This window comes from Rhodnius prolixus, unplaced genomic scaffold, assembly GCF_049639745.1.
Source record: "Rhodnius prolixus isolate KJV_2025 unplaced genomic scaffold, Rpr scaffold_6, whole genome shotgun sequence".
Classification (NCBI taxonomy): Eukaryota; Metazoa; Arthropoda; class Insecta; order Hemiptera; family Reduviidae; genus Rhodnius; species Rhodnius prolixus.
In genome coordinates this window covers 28,048,830-28,068,657 of record NW_027411634.1, presented here as the reverse complement: position 1 = coordinate 28,068,657, position 19,828 = coordinate 28,048,830, and the positions used below count along the sequence as shown (strand labels likewise).

At 31.9% G+C, this 19,828-nt stretch overlaps 2 protein-coding genes across 3 annotated transcripts in view; one reads left to right on the top strand and one right to left on the bottom strand.

The window, feature by feature from the left end:
• The window catches only part of LOC141461479 (A-type potassium channel modulatory protein KCNIP1), a 143,927-nt gene that overhangs the window by 84,885 nt on the left and 39,214 nt on the right, over positions 1-19,828 (bottom strand). The gene's annotated exons all lie outside the window — the stretch shown is intronic.
• On the top strand, positions 2,351-3,816 carry LOC141460478 (uncharacterized). Its single transcript, XM_074140499.1, has one exon. It carries the CDS (start codon positions 2,400-2,402, stop codon positions 3,780-3,782), a length of 1,383 nt encoding a protein of 460 aa, XP_073996600.1. The 5' UTR covers positions 2,351-2,399; the 3' UTR covers positions 3,783-3,816.

Here is a 19,828-nt window from a genome sequence, read left to right as displayed (position 1 = left end):
TTTAAAATTTAGGTTAGTGATTAGGTTAGTTTATAGGTTAGTTCTTTTAAAGGGGAAAGGAATATCGAGTACTTTCCCCTAGTGTGAATGCTTAGGATGAGTGTATTATATTAAGGTGAGAATGTATTTATTGGCATGAATGTATTTATTGGCGTGAATGTATTTATTGGCACGAATGTATTTATTGGCGTGAATGTATTTATTGGCGTAAACGTATTTATTGGCGAGAAAGTCGTATGTATGTTTAGGTTAGGTTTTTTATCTCGGGGTTGAAAGAAATTTTATACGAGTATTTCAACCCCATTAGGTTAATTATATTTAGTTCTAGTTTATTTTGGGATGTGCAGGAATATTAGTTCAAAGTACTGCACATCCAACTGCTAGTAGAGTAAATAGCCTCCTCGGACTTAGTATTAGCAAAGCCCAAGCAAATAGTAAACATAGAAATGATAATACTTTTGGTTTTGCCTACAATAAATATAATAGAAAACAACTAAAATTATTAATTCAGATTTAGTTATGTATTGTAAAATTTAGTTTATTTAAGGGATGGCACAATGATGTTCCACACTCCCCCTCGTCGACAATGTCGATGAAATAAGAGGGGATGTGTGGAGACAATCTTGCGGACCCAGGCTCCACCCGACCTTGCTAAGCAAGGTGTAGTGTTTGGAAGCTATGGGTCTGCACACGTCATCCCAGCTCGAGTAGTATTTGGAAAGTGAAAAGAACATTATTAGTGGGCGCTAATGGCCAAGGCAGTCGATGCGCCAAAAAAAAAAAAAAAAAAAAAAAAAATACATTCAATTGAAAGCTGACTATTTAAAAACAATTTATTTCATCTACTCTAAACAGGATATTTTGTTTTTTGTTTACGAAAATATTTCAAAAAGTTTCCAAAGTTACCACAATCTATCGTACAAACTAACTCTGGATACTGGTTTGCAAACCTCAAACTTTATTAATATTAGAAAAACTTCTTTTCTAATTAAGTTTCTGTAAGTAAAATTAGTAGCGAAACTTTGCTTCGGTCACCGCTTCCATTAAGATTTAATTATAAGCTTCATGGTTAGTGTGATAATTTTATTAATTTACAACTTTGATTTATTCTCTAAATATAATTACGTAAATCTAATGAAAACGCCTTTTTTACAAATAAGAAAAATAATAACGTAATCTTGAACATTATTTCGCCATGAAACAACTTAAAATTTGAAATTTCTGACAAAGAAGGGAAGATCTTTTAAATTGACCATTGTGCAGACACTATCTTGGTTTTGTTGAAAGTTGCGAACTGGATTCAAGCCAGTTATTTCTCCTATCATCTCAACTCGGTAAAATTTATTTTTTGGATCATAATTTCAAACTGTGGTTACCTCTGTTATACTGTTATTCCAGTAACACTGCCAACTATAAAATTTCATTTAAAGTTTAGCAAAAGTTCACTTCTTTTTGTATTTCCGGCGGAGCTAAAAGCTATACGTTTAAAAGTACAATTATTAAAAGAATATAAATTCTGCTGGAATAAATGTGATGAAAATGAAAGTCTAGAATATAAGCTTCGTATGCCCCCGTACATTTCAGTTTCGTCTTTTTTAATATTGTAATTAAATAGTTTTTTCTGCAAAAATTCTGTTTCATTAGCACATTATATTCAAAAATTTGAGATGAGCATTATAGCCATTATATTCAAAGACTACTTGACAAGAGATTTTATATCAACAATTCTGTCACAATGTTGCTAAATTAACATTTTTTCAAATAATAGTCGAATCTCGGTCGAAACTTGTGATTAAAATATGCAATTGTTATTATTGTTTGACGGGTAGTTCAAAAATTTACCACTACCTCTACACTTCATAAGCCTTAAAATTTGACTAATACTTTTATTATTTAAATAAAAAGTTCTCATATATAAAATGAAAAGAAAATTACTTCTAAAATTACGGACAATTTGTCATCAAAAAAGATTATGATTATTGTTACCCACCGTAAACTCATGGGTGGACCTCTCCAGGGAGCATAACTTATCTACCCCCATTGCGAGCTAATCTACCGTGCTCCGACAAGGGAATATATGCTTCCCTCCTTGCAGTCACCCTCCATGCATTGATCAATAATACGCCTAGATATTCTTGAGCAGCTTCACATGCTGCCAATTTTAAAAGCGATTAAATCTTCAAGAACACGTCGTAAAAGTTATAAAGATAACAGCCATAAGTTGAGAAGCATCAGATGTAAGTTAAATAATGTCTATTCAGAGATTTTAAAATCCAACATTCTAAAGAGAGTTTCTAATTTTTACCGCACAATAAGTACTATAGGGTTACTGTGGAAACACTAGCAACATAACAAAGCGTTTTTTTGAAAATTCAAAAATATTAATAAAAATCTCAAATATGCCTACTAAGTCAGTCAAGAAGGTGGTGAACGTGGCTGGAAAGTGTAAAGGGACGGAGAGTGGATCGGTCCCTACCACTAGAAGCATGTTGCGCCAACCGGATGTGAAGGTAGCTATGGAACTGACTGAGGTAAGCACCAACCAAGAAGCAAACAAGGTAAGTGATGAACACATTTACACCAAGGCGAACAAAAGTACAAATGCATACACAAATATGGCATATCAAAGTACGGATTTAGGACCCTTTTATGTTATAGTGGAAAGCACTAACAAGGACAAAAAGGGGCTTTCGAGGGTGCACCCAATGTCAGTTGGGAAACTATTATACGAAAAACACATAGACATTGCCAAAAGTATCGACGGAATTAAAAAGCTTGGCGTAAATAGAATGAGAGTTGAGATGAACAATGGGGTAGCGGCCAACAGATTAGTGAGTTCCGCAATTCTAAAGGAAAAGGGGTTCCGAGTATACATACCCAGATATTTATTGCAGAGAAGGGGAGTAATTAGGGATGTAGACACGGATCTGACAGAAGAGGAGATAAAGGAGGTTATGAGGGGCCCATTAGGGGCTGAATACCAGATATTAGAAATCAGACGATTAAAGCGAAAAGTTATAGACAGGGATACGAAAGAAACAAAATTCGTTCCCACTCAGTCGGTTTTGTTCTCGGTTAGGGGACAGCAGTTACCACAATATGTTTATATACATTACGTAAGATGCGAAGTGCACAATTGCGTTCAAAATGTTATACAATGTAAACAGTGTTTACGATTTGGTCACTTTAAAGACCAATGTAAAGGGAATGTAAGATGTGGGAAATGTGGGGAGAATCATGAAGCATCTCAATGTAAAGATAACACACCTAAATGTGTGAATTGCGGCAGTGCTAGCCATTTGGCAACTAACGTGAATATGTGTCCCCAATATAAGAAAGAGAAAACTCTAAAGCAAGTAATGGGCGAGAAGAATATCTCATACCTGGACGCAAAAAGATTTTTATCCAGTAACTCGTTTGCCGCCTTAGCGGAAAAACAAGCCCCCACTTTAGATAGTCTAAAAGAATTCCCCTTACTAAATAAACTCGGAGGTAACGATAATAGGCCATTCGCGTCTACCATCTCTTATAAGAGGAAAACCAAAAGAAATAGGTTTGAGGTGTCCCCTAATTTCGATAAAAAATTGATTAACGACCTATTAATTCAACCGGGTACGAGTAAAAGTACACCAGGAGGAATAATTCCTCAAAACCCATACCGCCCCTCAGAGGTAACGAAAACTGCGAAATCCCTTCAACAGGATCCCCATTTAGATATATTATATGAAGCGGTATACTCCATTTTAAAGAGTATAAATGGAATAGAATTAAAAACTCCTTAACAAAAACTTACAGTTTAAAATGTTAAGTATAAGGGTTGATTAAACGCCAAAAGGTACACAAATCAGCGAGTACCCAACATTTCATTAATACTTCATTAATAGTTAAGTAATTCTACTGCATTAATTTTCATTAATAAGTTATTTTTTAGAATTTATTAGATGTCACAGACCCTTATGCTGGCCATTTTCGTCTACAAAATATATGTTCAAGTAGCACTGTAGATTGACTGTAATATCTAGTTATCTATAATAATGAAACTATTAATTACAGGTTAAAAAGAAAAACGTTATAAAAAATAAAAAAAAAATTATGAGGCTAAAAAATTCAAAACTTTTTTTTATAAAAAACTTACATTAATGATTTAGTTTATTTTATTTATTTATTTTTATTTTTAAATAGAAATCATCGGTTTAAGTTCATTCTTCGATTAAAGTAATTGTTATTTTATGTAGTAGTCAAACGTTTATAATAATAGGTAATAATTATCTGGCTTTATCGCAAATATTATAGTTTTCTTCAATTACATTCTCAATCTAGGTATTCATCCCACAATGTTGTATATAATATCGGTAAGACGAATTCAAGACAGTAGCCGACTCTAACTTTGTCTTTTTCTACTTTAACATGCATGTACATATTTATGTGATTTATCATAATTATAACAAAAAAATATTATAAATGAAGTGGCCAGCATAAGGGTCTGTGACATCTAATAAATTCTAAAAAATAACTTATTAATGAAAATTAATGCAGTAGAATTACTTAACTATTAATGAAGTATTAATGAAATGTTGGGTACTCGCTGATTTGTGTACCTTTTGGCGTTTAATCAACCCTTATACTTAACATTTTAAACTGTAAGTTTTTGTTAAGGAGATTTTTGTACCTTTTGGATAGATTTTCCTTTTTGTCTATTTTACAAAGTTACATATCTTCTTTACAGATTTTTTTAAAATTTGGAATAAACAATTCTATCATTATAATCTGATAAGGTGTTAAGTCGGAACCGTAACTACCAATGGAGAGATCTTTTTAAAGAATGATTATAGTTGCGTTCCCCCGAACCATCCTCAATAACAATTTTTTTGAAAAAGCGTTTTGAATAACATAGGAAGGTATTTGTACGTAAATAGCAAAATTAAACTGCGATTTCAGTACTTCCTTTTAAGAGGAGTAAGAAAAATAAACTACGATTGCAGTACTTCTTCCTAAAAGGCAAAGAGGCAAAGATCTTTTAATCGAACGACAATTCATTGATTTAAATCGGTTCACTCATTGATAATTTAAATGATTGCAGTACTTCCTCTTAGTAGGTGCAAGAGCATCAGCAACGTAGAGGAGCTTTAACCACTTATTCGAGCTGAATTTGATCAAAATCGGACTAAGCGTTATAGAAATATTGGTAATAATAGTTTTAGAAAGGGCCTTATTTGGGTGGGGCAAACTCCCCTCCTTATGAGGCACGGCGTCGAGACTTTTAAAGTGCAAATCTGTACAAAATTTCGATTCGAATGACCCTTCATTCATGCAAATCGGTTCACGTGTCGATAATTTGCAACGATTGCTATACTTCCCCTTAACAAGTGTAAGAGCAGATCGTCGCTTTAATGTTACGTAGGGGAGCCCTAACCCTATCATCCTACCAAATTTTATCAAAATCGGACCAAGATTTACAGAGTAATTAGTAATAATAATTTTGGAGGGGGCCTTACATAAAGGGGGCTAACTCCTCTCCCATTCGATGTACAGAGTCGAGACCCCCAAAAGGCACATCTACATAAAATTCCGAATCGAATGACACCTCATTCATGAAAATCGGTTCGCGCGTTTAGGCGCTACGTTGTTTACAAAAAAGGTAACAAGAAGAAGAAGAAGAAGAAGAAGAAGAAGAACAACAACAAGAACAAGAACATTTTTTGAAAAAGCCGTTTTTGCTCATTTTTGGCAACTTTTTTCTCGAAACCTATTAGATCTGGGTTGTTGCAAAAAAATTACAGCTATAAAGGAGGGTTTGCCCTATAATTTAAAGAAAATTTGGGAATTTTATCTTTTATAGGAAAAGAGAAAAAAATTGTCAAAGTTGGGTGTTTTTCAACGTTACGCTTTTTCGTGCAGTTTTTGATGATCAACCCTTATACAACTGTCCTACCGGACAGTTTTAATACCTGACGACAAACTGAGATTACTAATCAAAGATAAAGTGATAAGTTTGAACGAGGCAATGTAAATTTCCAATTGGTTACTGTTATTAAGTAACAAATACTTTTTAACTGTACAGTGTATAGAATATCTCATAGTTTTACTTAGTATACTTTCATTTACAACATATGAATAAATTAAAAATACTACAATGGAACGCAAGATCAACCGTTTCCAACAAAGGCAGCTTGGAAATCTGTCTAGACGATGAAAAAATAAATGTAGCTATATTAAGCGAAACTTGGTTTAAACCAAAGTCAATTATAAAATTTACTCATTTTAATATAGTGAGAAACGACAGAATGGACGGAAAGGGCGGTACAGCGATACTAATTAAAAATGATACCCCTTTTAAAGAAATTACCAATAATGTAATAATTTCATTTAAAGATAACAAAGAAGTGCTATATAATTAACTTGTTGCCGCGAAGTTAATGAAAATTTTATTTGCTTGGAACCACAATCCGCCTACACAACTAACCAACATAACTACAATGAACAGTTTCTTTCAACGTGAGAATTGTAGTTGTCATTATAAAATTGGCAGAACAATACAAATTTTATCCTTTTTATTTCATATTATATTCTACGTTTAATTTGACTTTCTATCAGAACTGTTAGCACCAAGTGCAAAAGTCAATCAAAAAATTTAAAATTAAAATAAGTTTGTAAACACTAATTTCTCTAGTTGTGAGGTGCTCTGAACAAATGAGATGTTTTTGTTTGCGATCTGCAGGAGCCTGCATATATCAAAAACAGAAAATGGCAAATTTAAACTTTGTATTCCATTTTTTTTTGGTACTACTGTATCATCTCATATTATTTTAATTAGGTTTCTGCAAAATTCGCAAGTGGTCTTATTCCAACATTACTTCAAGAAGTGTTTTAGTAGACTTCTTACACTGTCTTCCATCTAAATGTACATAAAAAAACATTTGAAGCCGGCCAATATTGGCTTGAATAGAAACGGTAAAAAACATCCTTTGACATCTTGCCAACGAGTTCTTTAGACTGGTTAAGCTGATTAGAGGCAACCTCACCGAACATAGCTAGAGGCTTGGTTCACATTTTAACGAGTTCCTAGAAGTTGCATGAAAAATGAACCAAAGTCTAGATCGAGAAGTGAACAAGAGCATGATCTTTTGAAGATGTTAATGCCAGTAGCTAAAAAGTTTGTTCTGTAATCTCTAGCTAAGGTAAGCATCTCGATATTAATTCACGTTATTTTCGGTGTAATGTATCAGTAAAAATATTGTGATTAAGATTCTTAACATTATGTTTTATTTATCAACCTAGTTTGACATTGCTAAAATTCCAATTTAAGGAATATCAGTTTGGTTAATATGCAAATTTAATCGATGCTTATTTTGTTCTAGAAAAAAAAAAAAATATCTTGGAACTTAATGCAATAATCGGTGATATAATAATATTTTTGGGTTAGTACTGAAACATCAAATATAATTTTAATATTACTGTAATAAAAATAATTAATTTTTAATACTAATTATTGCATTAACTGGAGACCCGTAAAATGTGTCACTTCTAGTTTGCGTTACACTTTATTGAAGAGAGGTGAAATAATTTTTAAAAAGCATATTTAAGAGCAAGTATACTTATACTTTGGCATAATCATTAATATAAAGTTATATTAATATAACTTTTATCGCAATTATTGGAGGGCTCATTTCCATTAACAGAGCTTCTAGATGAAGAGCTTGGCTCTTGAAAAGTCTGAAGAATAACATTTCACTTCGGCCTTAGATGCTTCACTACTTCATAAAACTTAAATTTCATCTCATTTTAGCCAGCATCAATTCCTTTATCATGGACTAAGTTCGAATACCTTCGGACAGCATACCTACCCTACAATTATTGAACATTACCTCTCCCTCATCGTTTAAAATACCTTGCATTTTTATATTCTTCCAAAGAATTTGACAACCACCTGACCGTAGAATGATTCTGCCACACCCTCAGAAATTCCAAATATTTTCTTATAGTAGAATTTATGTAATAAAATAACTAAATAAATTAAGTCCTAAGCGAACATATGTACATTACAAACCATATAAGGAAGGCCACGCACAAGAGTTGGAATCTTATTGAAGAGGTTCTGAAAAGCTGGGCCCATTGTACGTCACTTTGGAATTCGATTTAGTTGCAGATTGTCTAATTCCACACTTTGACAGGTAGCAAATTCTTGACTTTAAGATCATTTATCAATTAAGTCTGAGAGAAATGTTCTAAGAGAAGGGCATAATGAACCTCTCTAAATTAATTTATTCAATGTTCTTTGGAATCAAGATAGAGTGATCTAAATTGAAGTATAAAAAGAAATAAGGAAAGATAAATTGGATAATATAAGTAAGTTATTCCGTGCCATAAACTTATAATATATAAATATAAGAAGGAAGAAAAAACAATCTCTTTATCGTTTAAAATAAAATCTTTGCTATGTAATTCTATAAAGAACAGTGCGGGAGAGATAAAGGTGATAAATTAGCTGGGCGATCACAGAAGATTGATGGGATTTGATAGACGAGAGACAATACAATGATAATGTGGAGTAATATCCCAAGTTTCATCCTCATTGCCAGGAAACATGCAACTCTTGAATATTATTGTCAAAGCAGAAATCTCTTTATTTTAAGGCAATCAGAATCTAATTATAGCTGAGATCATAGAAAAGTTTTAAGACTTTCAAAGTCGATGCAACATCTTCTAATGGATTACTTGTGTTTCGTTAAATTTTGTTCCAAACTCGATGGTTGGATATTGGTCTTGAAAATAAAATGCTTTTTTAAACTTCCCGATTAAACAAAACGTAGATGACAATAGCAAAGTTGCCGCAGACATTCATAAAGAAGAAAAGCACAATTGATATGATAAATGCCTACAACTTACATATGAAATAAATAATATTTTGGCTACCATATTTAGATTTTCCGTTCATGAAACTTTGATGACATACCAGGTTACTAGGCTACAGCCACATGAATCGTTTTGTACGTAACAAAACCATCCCCGCTATCTCACTCAATCAACATCTAAACTTTCATCGGCGGAAAAGAAATATAAAGCAAAGTATAATGAATGAAACGGCTGTCCGTTTCTTACGGATTATCCAGTAAATACAGGATATCATCAACAAACGACGCTTTAGGCAATAAGTTAGCTTTGCAGGTATTGATTACAATTTCAAAAGATTACTATCTCCACCCCTTCGTATTACAAGAGGACCCTTAGGCAGATCTCAGATGCTGAAACGGGTGACAATTAAAGGAAAACGATTTTTCAAAACCTAAACCCAACAAAACTGCGTTTAATATCTAAACAGGCCAAATTAATGTCGTTTTTAAAAGCGGTAGCTCATACGTAATTCTCTATTGACAGTTTAGTAGTAAAGAAAATGTTAGCTACAAAGAGAGATTCGAAACTGGGAACTCTTTTTTACCACGTTGTTAAATCAAACTCTTCCTAATATCTTATTTATAACAATATTCTTTATTCCTGTAGTGAATGGGTAATGCTCGTTACATTGTTTACAATTGTAAATCCGTTAATAGTGCATGGATTGTAAAATGTAATTTGTATTTTCCAGATCGCCTTCTATTTCTTTAAATAGTCGCAAGGGTTTAATTGTAATTTATTTGTAGCCCTTCTTCTCAATTGCAGAAAAAAGTAAACTATAATCTATAAACTTTTAGAAGTATTAAACCGCTCAAGAAGTAGAAAAACAAAATATTTATTTAATTCTGCTGAAAAACATTTAATTTTATTATTATTATCATAATTATTATTATTTAAAATCCTAAAAAATGTTTTTAAAACAAATCACAAGTACAATAAAAGACTGAGGAACTAAAATAAATATGATTACAGTAGTGCTGCAAGGAAACATTAAACTTAACGATTGGCTTTATTTTTAAATAAAGTTATTCTATTTAAAAATCAGATTACTCAAACTTCATTTACGAAATTCCATAGCAGACATCTTTAGTATAACCCTTAAGTGAATTCTATTTGATTTACTTCACTTACTTTGAAATACTTCAAACTTAAAGTTTAGATTTAAGGTATTGACAAGTTGGAAGTTGTCTAAGTTCATCATCTTGTTTGTAGATGACCATTAAGAACATTTAACATTAAGTCATTCAATTTACTGTTAATACGGTTTTGTTGGTTGTTAAAATAGGAAGACAAAACTTGCATAAACTTAGTATTGACACTGCTAAAACCACTGCGTGTAAGGGTGTTATCTGACTAGCTAACTCTCCTAGAAATACATTTTTCATTAGGCATTTCTTTTTGTTCTTGGGAGACTTCTTTTTATCAACGAAATGCTTAGACATCTCTGGCCAGCAGCCACGAGAGAACATCACCTTTACTATGTGGATAGCGGACAGAAATTAGCAACCACCTGACAAGGTGTATTTTTTGCTATCGTTGATGTGAATGAAACGATTTCTAAGTGCCTGATTGCAAGGCTGCTTTTTGGTTGTCTAGTGTTGTTCAGATGTCTATTTGGGGGAGGGGGGTTAGCGTTGTCAAACTGTATGGTAGTAGTTAATTTCTGTAAAATGAAACAATTAAAAACAAATCTTATATTTTTCCCGCTAACAGTATGCAACCTTAAGCAAGTGTTCTGTACTCTGTTCTGAAGACCTTGTTCGTTCTTACTTGAACTACAGGAATCAACATTGAATTAGATACTCAGTTATAAAAGATCATCAAAGCTCTAAAAACGGTATGCAGAAAAACAAGATTATGGTGCCAGCTATAACATAATGTGTAATGAAATTCTATTTAAGTGTAACAGAAGCAACAATTGCCACAATAATATTAAGAATATCTCAACAAAGAAACTTTAAAGTGCAAACCGCTGGAAAAGTAATTATCGCTAATTTTTCGGACGAATTTTAATTAAACAGCTGGCTTCGATATTACAGCATTTAGTTGCCATAACATATCATTATTAAACCATTATTGAAAGTATGAGAAAGCTTCATTGAGCAAGTACTTTCAACTTCCATTGCTAAAAGATTTCTCTGTAAAACTTTCAACTTTAGGCTGGAAGCTCACCCACACTAAAGTTTTGTAACTCAACTCTTCAACACTGGAACATCAACATTCCAGTCTACAATCTCCGTATGGAATTTATTACGTAAAACTATTTCCATGCAAGACCTGTAATTATAATTACAAAATCTTAGATATTTTATACAAACGAGAGACATAGAAATCAGAATCTGTTACAATGTGACAACAATGTACTAGTGAAATTGGATTCACATTTAAGTTCGCTGATTATCAAATCAAGGAGATCCGCGACAAAAAGACTGTGTTACCTAACATATACCATTTACGACCTTAATTGTATGTAAATTATACCTGAAAAAAATACATTAATATATCTTACATATATTGTAATTTCAGCTTTACCTAAACCAGGATAGCCCGACACGTTGCTGTGCAATCATATTTTGGCAAATACTTTATGGGTTTTTATAGTAGAAAACAAAAAAAAAGTTTAAATCAAATCGTTGGAATAATTTTTGAGAAAATAGCGAAGTACAAAAAACGCTTCTGTAAAGTTGCTCTTCCTTTATGTTATATCGGATTTTGAACCAAATCCTAGTGTCTGAACCGACTAACAAACAATGAGTAATAACATATTTTAGCTTTCCCAGAAATAACTTTTTACCACATCATGCCATGTTCACAATTTTGGAAGCTCTATTTTCAAAATTTAACTCACGTTATTTGATACCGTCAGCCCAAAACTGTTAGAGTTGTAATTAAAAATGAATCAGTATATATATTTATAGTCAACCATATTTACCTTAGAAGTAGATCAATAAAAAGAAATAAACCTTATCTAACTATGTACAAAGTCAACCTAATCAATCACAGCTAGATGGAATGGCTGGGATATCTCAAGGCCAATTTCTGAAACCTACTATTCTCTTGCATAATAATGTCCGTCTCTTCACTCCCATCTATTTAGTGAATGTTTAATATTTATGTTTTTCTATTGAAAGAGTAGAAGCTGCATTGAGGAACATCAAAATTCTTAGACATATAATGAATTTAGGCCTTGAAGAGAGGAGGATATGAGTTCAAATTAATGAATGGCCAATCCATCTTAGGTAATTGCGCTCACCTTAAATGCATTTTACAAATCTGAATGGTCTTGAGTAAGCTGTATGTTTAGCAACCCAATATATATAGACTTTTGTAATTCTTTACTTTTTTTTGTAACATAGTTTCTTTCTAAACATATAAGTTAGGTGAAATAGGTTTTATGCTTAGAACATCCAGACCAATGTTACTTTAAATACTGCATCCTACGAAGAAGCGCATACGACCATAGTCCACTCAGGGCTTCGCACCGTCCAAAAAACATGTCTTGAAAGTTTCAGCAAAAGTAAAGAACAGGATTTCAAAGATTTTTTCAGATATTCAACCATAATGTTCCCTTTGAACGTGTCAAAGCAAAACTTCCTCTTCTACGATAGTTACTTCTTTCGATGCCGTATGACCAAATGGGTCGCAGTAACAGTAGATATAAGAGTCTTTTGTTTAGGATTTAAAACAATTTTGTGTGAAAATTTTAAAAGTTCTTAAGTTACATATATTTTGATTTCATCAACTTTAATTGATTAATCTTAATAATAATTTCATATTTATCTAATGAAGTCTATAAACATTGAGGTAAACATTCTCTATTAGTCTTAAATTTCACCTGATTTTTAGTACGGCATCGAAGAGAAGTCTCGTATAACGTTACTTCCATCCGTCAGTTGCACATTAGGTCTGTTTCAATGAAAGATTTATTCAGTCTGTAGAATTAATATTTCCTTTTTTAAACCTGTTATGTTTTATGTATTCTTTAAGCAATTTTGGTCTTTCTAATTACTTTCATTAGGGACCATTGTATCTTTACATTTTCCAGTCCAGGTCGCAAACCCAAAGTATGCAGCTTTATTCTTGTCCCTTTTTTAATTTAAGGCACACCAACATCTAAAAATCATTGGTACCCGAAGCGTTTTTTAGAACAATGCTGGCCTCTAGTCAAGAGTCCTCTCGTTTCAGTCAACGCTGTCCTTCAATGATAAGAAGAAGAGAAAATCTATGTGCAGGAGTTGGGTAAACCTGGGTTGAGTAGTAGGTTTTAAGAACTGTATAATGTACTATACGTACATAAGTATTAAATATGTTTCGTAAATTCACAGTTTTGCAGCAAATAAACCATGTCAGTTGTTAAGAGCGCAAAAAAAATAAATTGCTGATTACTTTAAGCTCAAAATTATTAGCATTGTTCATAAAAGACACCTTACTCAAAAGGATAATAGAAGGGCTACCCCAAGGGTTAATGTATTAAAACCGGACATCAACGCTATCCCTTTGTAATTCAAACCCTAACTGCTGAGCAGCTCATTGCTATTGTAAACGGCAAACAGTCCCACAACAATTATGCCCCTCTTGGGACCAACAGAATTCTCTAATGTACAAACAGAAATACTCCTCTTTAGCAAGCATTTCCAATTTTAGCTATTCATCAGGCATCTAAGAACAAATTTTGTCATGTTTTAAAGTTCAAGATGAAAATGAACTGTAACTTTTACTTACTTAATCATGCAACTCCTATAAAGTATGATCTATTGTCTATGTTATCTTTCAAGAGAGGGCACAGGATTTTTGGAAAATGAAACTCAAGGATGCTGGTAGGAATTACTATTCCTCGCTCGCTAACTCCATTTCTGACACAACTGAGAGGAGAATCGGCCCAATTATCTGTTTATCATTTGATTTATAGAAATATGAATACAGAACATACCTGGAATTAGAAACTAAACTTCAGGTAAAATTTAAGACTAATAGAAAATGTTTACATCATTGTTTATCCACTTCAGTAGGTAAATATGAAATTATTATAAAGATTAATCAATTAAAGTTGTTGTAAATCAAAATTGCTTAAGAACTTTTAAAATTTTCACACAAAATTGTTTTAAATTCTAAACTGATAAAGTTGGTCATAAGTATGGTCACAAAGATCTCTTGGCAAGAGGTACAATGATTCTCTCCTCATTTGCAATCAAGATTTGAAATAAAGTATACTTAAAGATGATCTGATATGCTCTATTGACAAAATTATTACATTTCTATTCCTATGATACCATCTTTTTCCTATATTATTTTTCTGTAGTTTCTAAGAGTAATATTATACCATTCATGCTCATTGGAATTGGTCTATTGGTCTACATTACCATCTTTTATTGCGAAAGTTTAAAAAATTGTATAAAAGAAATCAGAAAATGAAACAAAGTCCTAATTAAATTGACCTTAATAAGTAGTTGCTTCCTGCTATTAATTCCATCATCCGTTTGTCGACATTTCCTTAAACAAATTTAATGACTCAGTTCCGCTGGTACTTTATTGCTTCCTTTCAAACATCCTCTAGTAATTACTGTGAAAAATTTAACGTACATTAATTGGTTTTTATGTCTAACTTGAGTTAGAATTAGCTAGCAAATGAGTTTCAGTTCTTTGGACTGATGCTGTAAAATATGGCGTTTTAATTAATTATACGTTATTAAAATCTATACTGAATGAAGTTTTTATTTCCTTTTTTGTCAAAAGATGCCAAATAAATGTTTTTTTTTCTCTCTTAGGGAATTCATTTTTACTGCTCGTAAACCCCAAAATTATTGGCATAAAACTGTTATGATGAACGTCAGCTAAAATTTAAATGATTACAACGCGGAGTACCCGGGTTTGAATCTGGCTACCAGCTTTTAGATTTTGTTTTCCTTATAGGATTTTCTTATAGCTAACTGTCCAATGATGGACAGTGTTGTCTGTAATGAGAGAACACTGACCGGAGGCCGGCAGTACACTGAAAAAGCTCCGAGCGACCATGATCTCAGGTGTTAACGCCCCTAATCATTCATACGATTAATTGTATTGTTGCAGTATCATTATAATTTCAATTCAAGTAGAGATATGGAAGTTTCCATTATACAATATATCACGAGCAATGATTAATTACTTTATTTTAATAAATTAACTAATAAGATAAATATTTAATTTAAAAAGAAATATTGTGCCTGAAGCAAAATCAATTTATCATTATTTATTGGCGGATTTTAATTCCGGATTAGACTGACCTCTTTTTTTCTTCTTCTTTTTTTAGCTAATGGCTTTAAGGGAAAGATCAATGGATCGACCTAGTCAAGAAACCTCAATGGGTTGCTTCCAAACCAATGTGGTCCAGTACCAACAATTACAATCGCATTCTTTTACTACCATTGAGAAGGAAGAAATAACTTTTTTAGATTCCTATAATTAAAAGACAAAAGAATCAATGATTGCAGACTATTAAATGAAATGGCTAAAACCTATCTTCTTTCCTCTAAATAAATAAGCTAAAAATAGTAAAATGAAAATTAAATAAAAGATGGAATAAAATATAGAAAATGGAAAAAGTAAATTGGGTAGATAATTGACAACAGAAATAGCTGAAACGTTACTGTTTTTATAGATTAATAAATCTCTTAATTTCTACTACTCAAAATAATTTTTCATCACTTTATTACGCACTATTCTATCTTTTGCTGAGGTCCATCACCCTTAGCCTACTCTGCCACTCCATTCCATCTGTGGCGACCTAATACACATTCAATGTTTAGTATAGGAGGTCAGCATTTAAATTTGTAAATTGGTTAGTGACAGATCTGTTATAAAATTAAAAAGAAACTTTTGCCACGGCGATCTACGTTATATTAAATATTTAGAAACGCCAAATAACCTTGATATAAATAGAGTGGGTGACAATGGCTGAGAATATATGTATTCAAATTGGTGTATATATATATATTTATATGAAGAAGAATAGAAAGTTGGCAATGTTAATCAATTATTGTAGCCAACAATAAACAGGCTTGCAGAGTTGACAATTGTTTCAGATCATGGCCTAGTAGACTAGTTGTGGCTGAACTAAAGTCATTAATGCTACTGAATTAAGAAATTATTGTAACTGAAATTATTTATTTAAAATTTATTGTATTGCGTCTTCACTGAGCTAAATAATAATTTTAAGAGAGCTGTTATATTTTAAAATTTTCAGTTTATAACATATTTGTAATTAGTATTTTTTCTTATAAGAGTGTGATGGTTTGGCAGCGCACTTTTAATTATTTTCTCACTTTAGAAAAGCTGATATCGCAATTTAGGCTGACGTTTGAAGTATCATCATCGCTTGGTTTTATAACAAATTATTATATTTCGTGACCTAAAGCACGAAATCGTATTTTCAAATTTCAACTTTTATCTTAGCGGAGCAAGTTAATCAATTTTTTTTTTTTTTCTAAATTGCCTCTACTCAAATTTATTATCTATCTCAGTATATTTATATTTTGGATTAATGGTGTATGAAAAAAAAATTTAGTGTTCCATAAATTATTGAGGATGTGGTTACACACTGTGAAGAGAACTGAATAGAGACTGTAGAGGCTGTCTATCCTTCAGTATCACTTTCAGTTTGTTTCTTTTGTTGGTCTAATAAGTACATCAACTGACAGTTTGACAGGTGTAAATAATAGCAAAGTCAACCTTCCACAGTTAACAGAACTTTGATATTCAATAGAATATCTTGAATTTTCATTTTACTTTTTTTCTTTCGATATTTTTGACTGTTACTATACTATTTTTTTTATTTATTTAAAATATTTTTGGCTTTCATGAAAAATAAGTGACTCTCTTGCTCCTTTCATAAAAATGAAAAGCAAAATTTGAAATGATGTTCCTTCTGAATTGTACTCCATTGAAGTTTTAATTTAATGGTTTGACAGTTATTTGAAAGATGGTTGCTAGCAATTTTTCAATGTTTTGGCTGGCATATTTGTAATATTGAGAATATAAGTTTGTTAGAGCGGTTAGTATGTTAATTTCTAAATTCAAAATATAAGAAGAATTCCTTAAATCAACTGAATTCTCTGTAACATTTCTTGTTATTTGCCTTTTTCAAAAACAAATTCTTCTTTTATTCTAACAACAGCTATATGATGTTTCTTTGCAAAGCGAACTATTTACTTAACTAATTCTATACTTGAATACCAAGAGAAAACTAAAAATTAATGTTGCAGCCAGCATGTTAGATGATCAAAATTTAATGTTAGAAGCAAAATTAAATCAAAGAGTTCATTACAAAGAACTATTAAAATTAGATGTTTAGAGGCTTATGATAAAGGAGTATTTTGCAAAGAAAAATGCTCTATGAAGCAGAAAAGTGGCAATATCAATAAAAGAAGATAACAACACTTATTGCAGCTTTCTACCATTAGCAAGTTCAACCATTAGCAAGTGAACTTGGCTTCTACCAAGGCTTGAGGGAAAACACTCTTGAAAGATGAACAGCCAAGATAAAATGGGTTAAGAGATTTTTATTCTTTTTGTATTTTTTTTTTTCAGCAGGTACAGAAACTTTATTCACTTAAAATCTTCTCAAGTTATCACTGATAAACAATTACAAGACCAGTTAGTGTTCTTTAAGTAATTTTATGGGATTGTAAAGTACACTCATCTACCAAACAAACAATAAAATAGATTCTGCAGATTAATATATCACCATAGAGTGTGTGGCAATAAGTCACCTGATTCTGTTTGGCTCTTGGCCAGGTCAGTTGAAACAGGAGTAAGAGGACTTCAACCGACTGTCAGTTGCCAATGAGTTGTAAATCACCTGTGTTTATCAATGCTCTTATCTTCATGGACAGGAAACTATAATTTAAATGTGATTACGCATCAGTAATTTTAATTATGGTCTTTAAACTAACACTTACCGTTGAAAAATTATAGACAGATGTGTACGTATTTTTAAACATTACAGCGTACAAGATATTTATAAGCAGATATTTGTGTGGTACTAAATATGTAAGTAAATAAAATAAAAAGATAAATTTTACTCCAAGCTCAAAAAATATCCTGAACAAAATCAGCTGTTCTAATGTAGAGTATCAAAAAACGAACTTTATTTATCGTACTTAAATTGAAGAGGAACAATAACAGAGAGAACTCCGCTCGCGTCCAAGGCAATTGACCATTCTCTAGCCAACTTTCTTCGAACCAGGACTTTGACTGTGCGTGATTGGCACGCTGGTGTTTACATAGAGATCGCTAGGAACCCAACCATTGAATAGCGGCTACTTGCCTTGAGTATTGTGGGTGAATTACACCATTCTATTACTACAATTTGAAACAGATCTGAGTTGACTTGAGCTGAGGATGCCACCTCAGTGTGAGCCTCAAGTCCAAACATCATTTGGTTCTAGTTCATAGTAAATAAATTATGACGAAATAACAATAGAATTAATAACTGATATCATTGCCTATTATCAATCTGTTCATCTTGTTAAAAGAATTATTTCAAATTTTGTATTTTAAATATCTTAATTTATCATTCTTAATTACTTTTTTTGGAATGGATTTAAAAATGCAGCATTACGTTTTTAGTTTTTCAAACTGGGACTGTTTCGAGAGTTGGTTCAAAACTGAAAGTAACATTTCCTAAACTATATGAATATAACAGGAAAGACCAAATAGTGATCTAGTTTCCTGGGCGTATATCTACACCAGACCTCATTCCTGATCGGAGCTTGTCCCGAATAGACGAGGGCTAGTAACACTGCGAAGAATAGATTACAAAGTTTTCTAAAATAAAGTGCCGCCTATGGTTTTTTATTTATTTATTTTTATTTTTTGGAGCGCTTCTTTGGAGCTGGACAAATTCTAAGAAGCTGGAAGACTTTATACATTTTCTAGAAAACATGCGTACTACATAGGCTGGTCAATACTACCGATTCAGGAGGAAAACAGACCGACGGATAAATTCAAACTAATACAGGACACACTTCCAAACACTTAACAAATAGATAATTTGAAATGTAAACTTTGTATTGTATTTTGTAAGGCAGAAACAAATTGGCTGGAAAAATAAAGGTGTTTTTCTCCTGAACAAAAAGTTACTTTTTAATGGACAAACATGTTATTAAAATGTTGCTAATATTTATCGTGTCAATAATAGAAATTGGCCATTTTCATCAAGAAAAACAGTATCTTCAAAACGAAACATCTCGGAAAAATTGGGACTTATGGTAAGCTTAGCAAAGAAAACACAATTTCTATTATTTTATCTGTTATAGCACCGATATTTTTGTTACTTTTTTTCTTGCCGGTTTGGGATTTTCATTTATCTTCAGCGAATTTCGACTTCCACTTTGAATGTTCCTCTTATACGCTGTCTATATTGACTCATTAGGCTGAGTCAGTATTATATAATGTTATAATAAAGATGTTTAGATAGTAAAAAATATGACTTTTAAACACATTCACAAACTGTTTTATAAAAGACATCGATATTTCTAGTAAAAACTCAATTTAGACAATTCGATATCGACGCAATACTTTCTTTACGAAATTAATAAAAAATAGAACTAGTCCAAATGAAAAGAAGAAGAAGAAAAAAAGAATCTATGGTTTTTTTAGTTCTCTAAAAAATGCGTAGCCCCAAGGGAATAATGCATGTCGCCCTATTCTTCGTGGAACTTCTCTCTCTAAACCCCTGTCAACAACTTCTACCTCTAACCACAACGTCCAGGAAAAAACTGAACTTTACCGCAAACAAGGCGTACTTTACTTAATAAACAACTTCTTTTTTTTTTTTTAAGTTGACCTATTTTAAAAACAAGTATCTGGTAGTAGTGAACAAGTAAAAAGAAAGAAATCTGCTTGTGAAACATTCTTACATCAATCTTTTGCTGCAATTGTTAGTTTAATATGCAATTGC

What these genes read in the sequence shown, in the direction of transcription:
- LOC141460478 (XM_074140499.1), top strand. Translation starts at nt 2,400, where the DNA reads ATGCCTACTAAGTCAGTCAAGAAGGTGGTGAACGTGGCTGGAAAGTGT.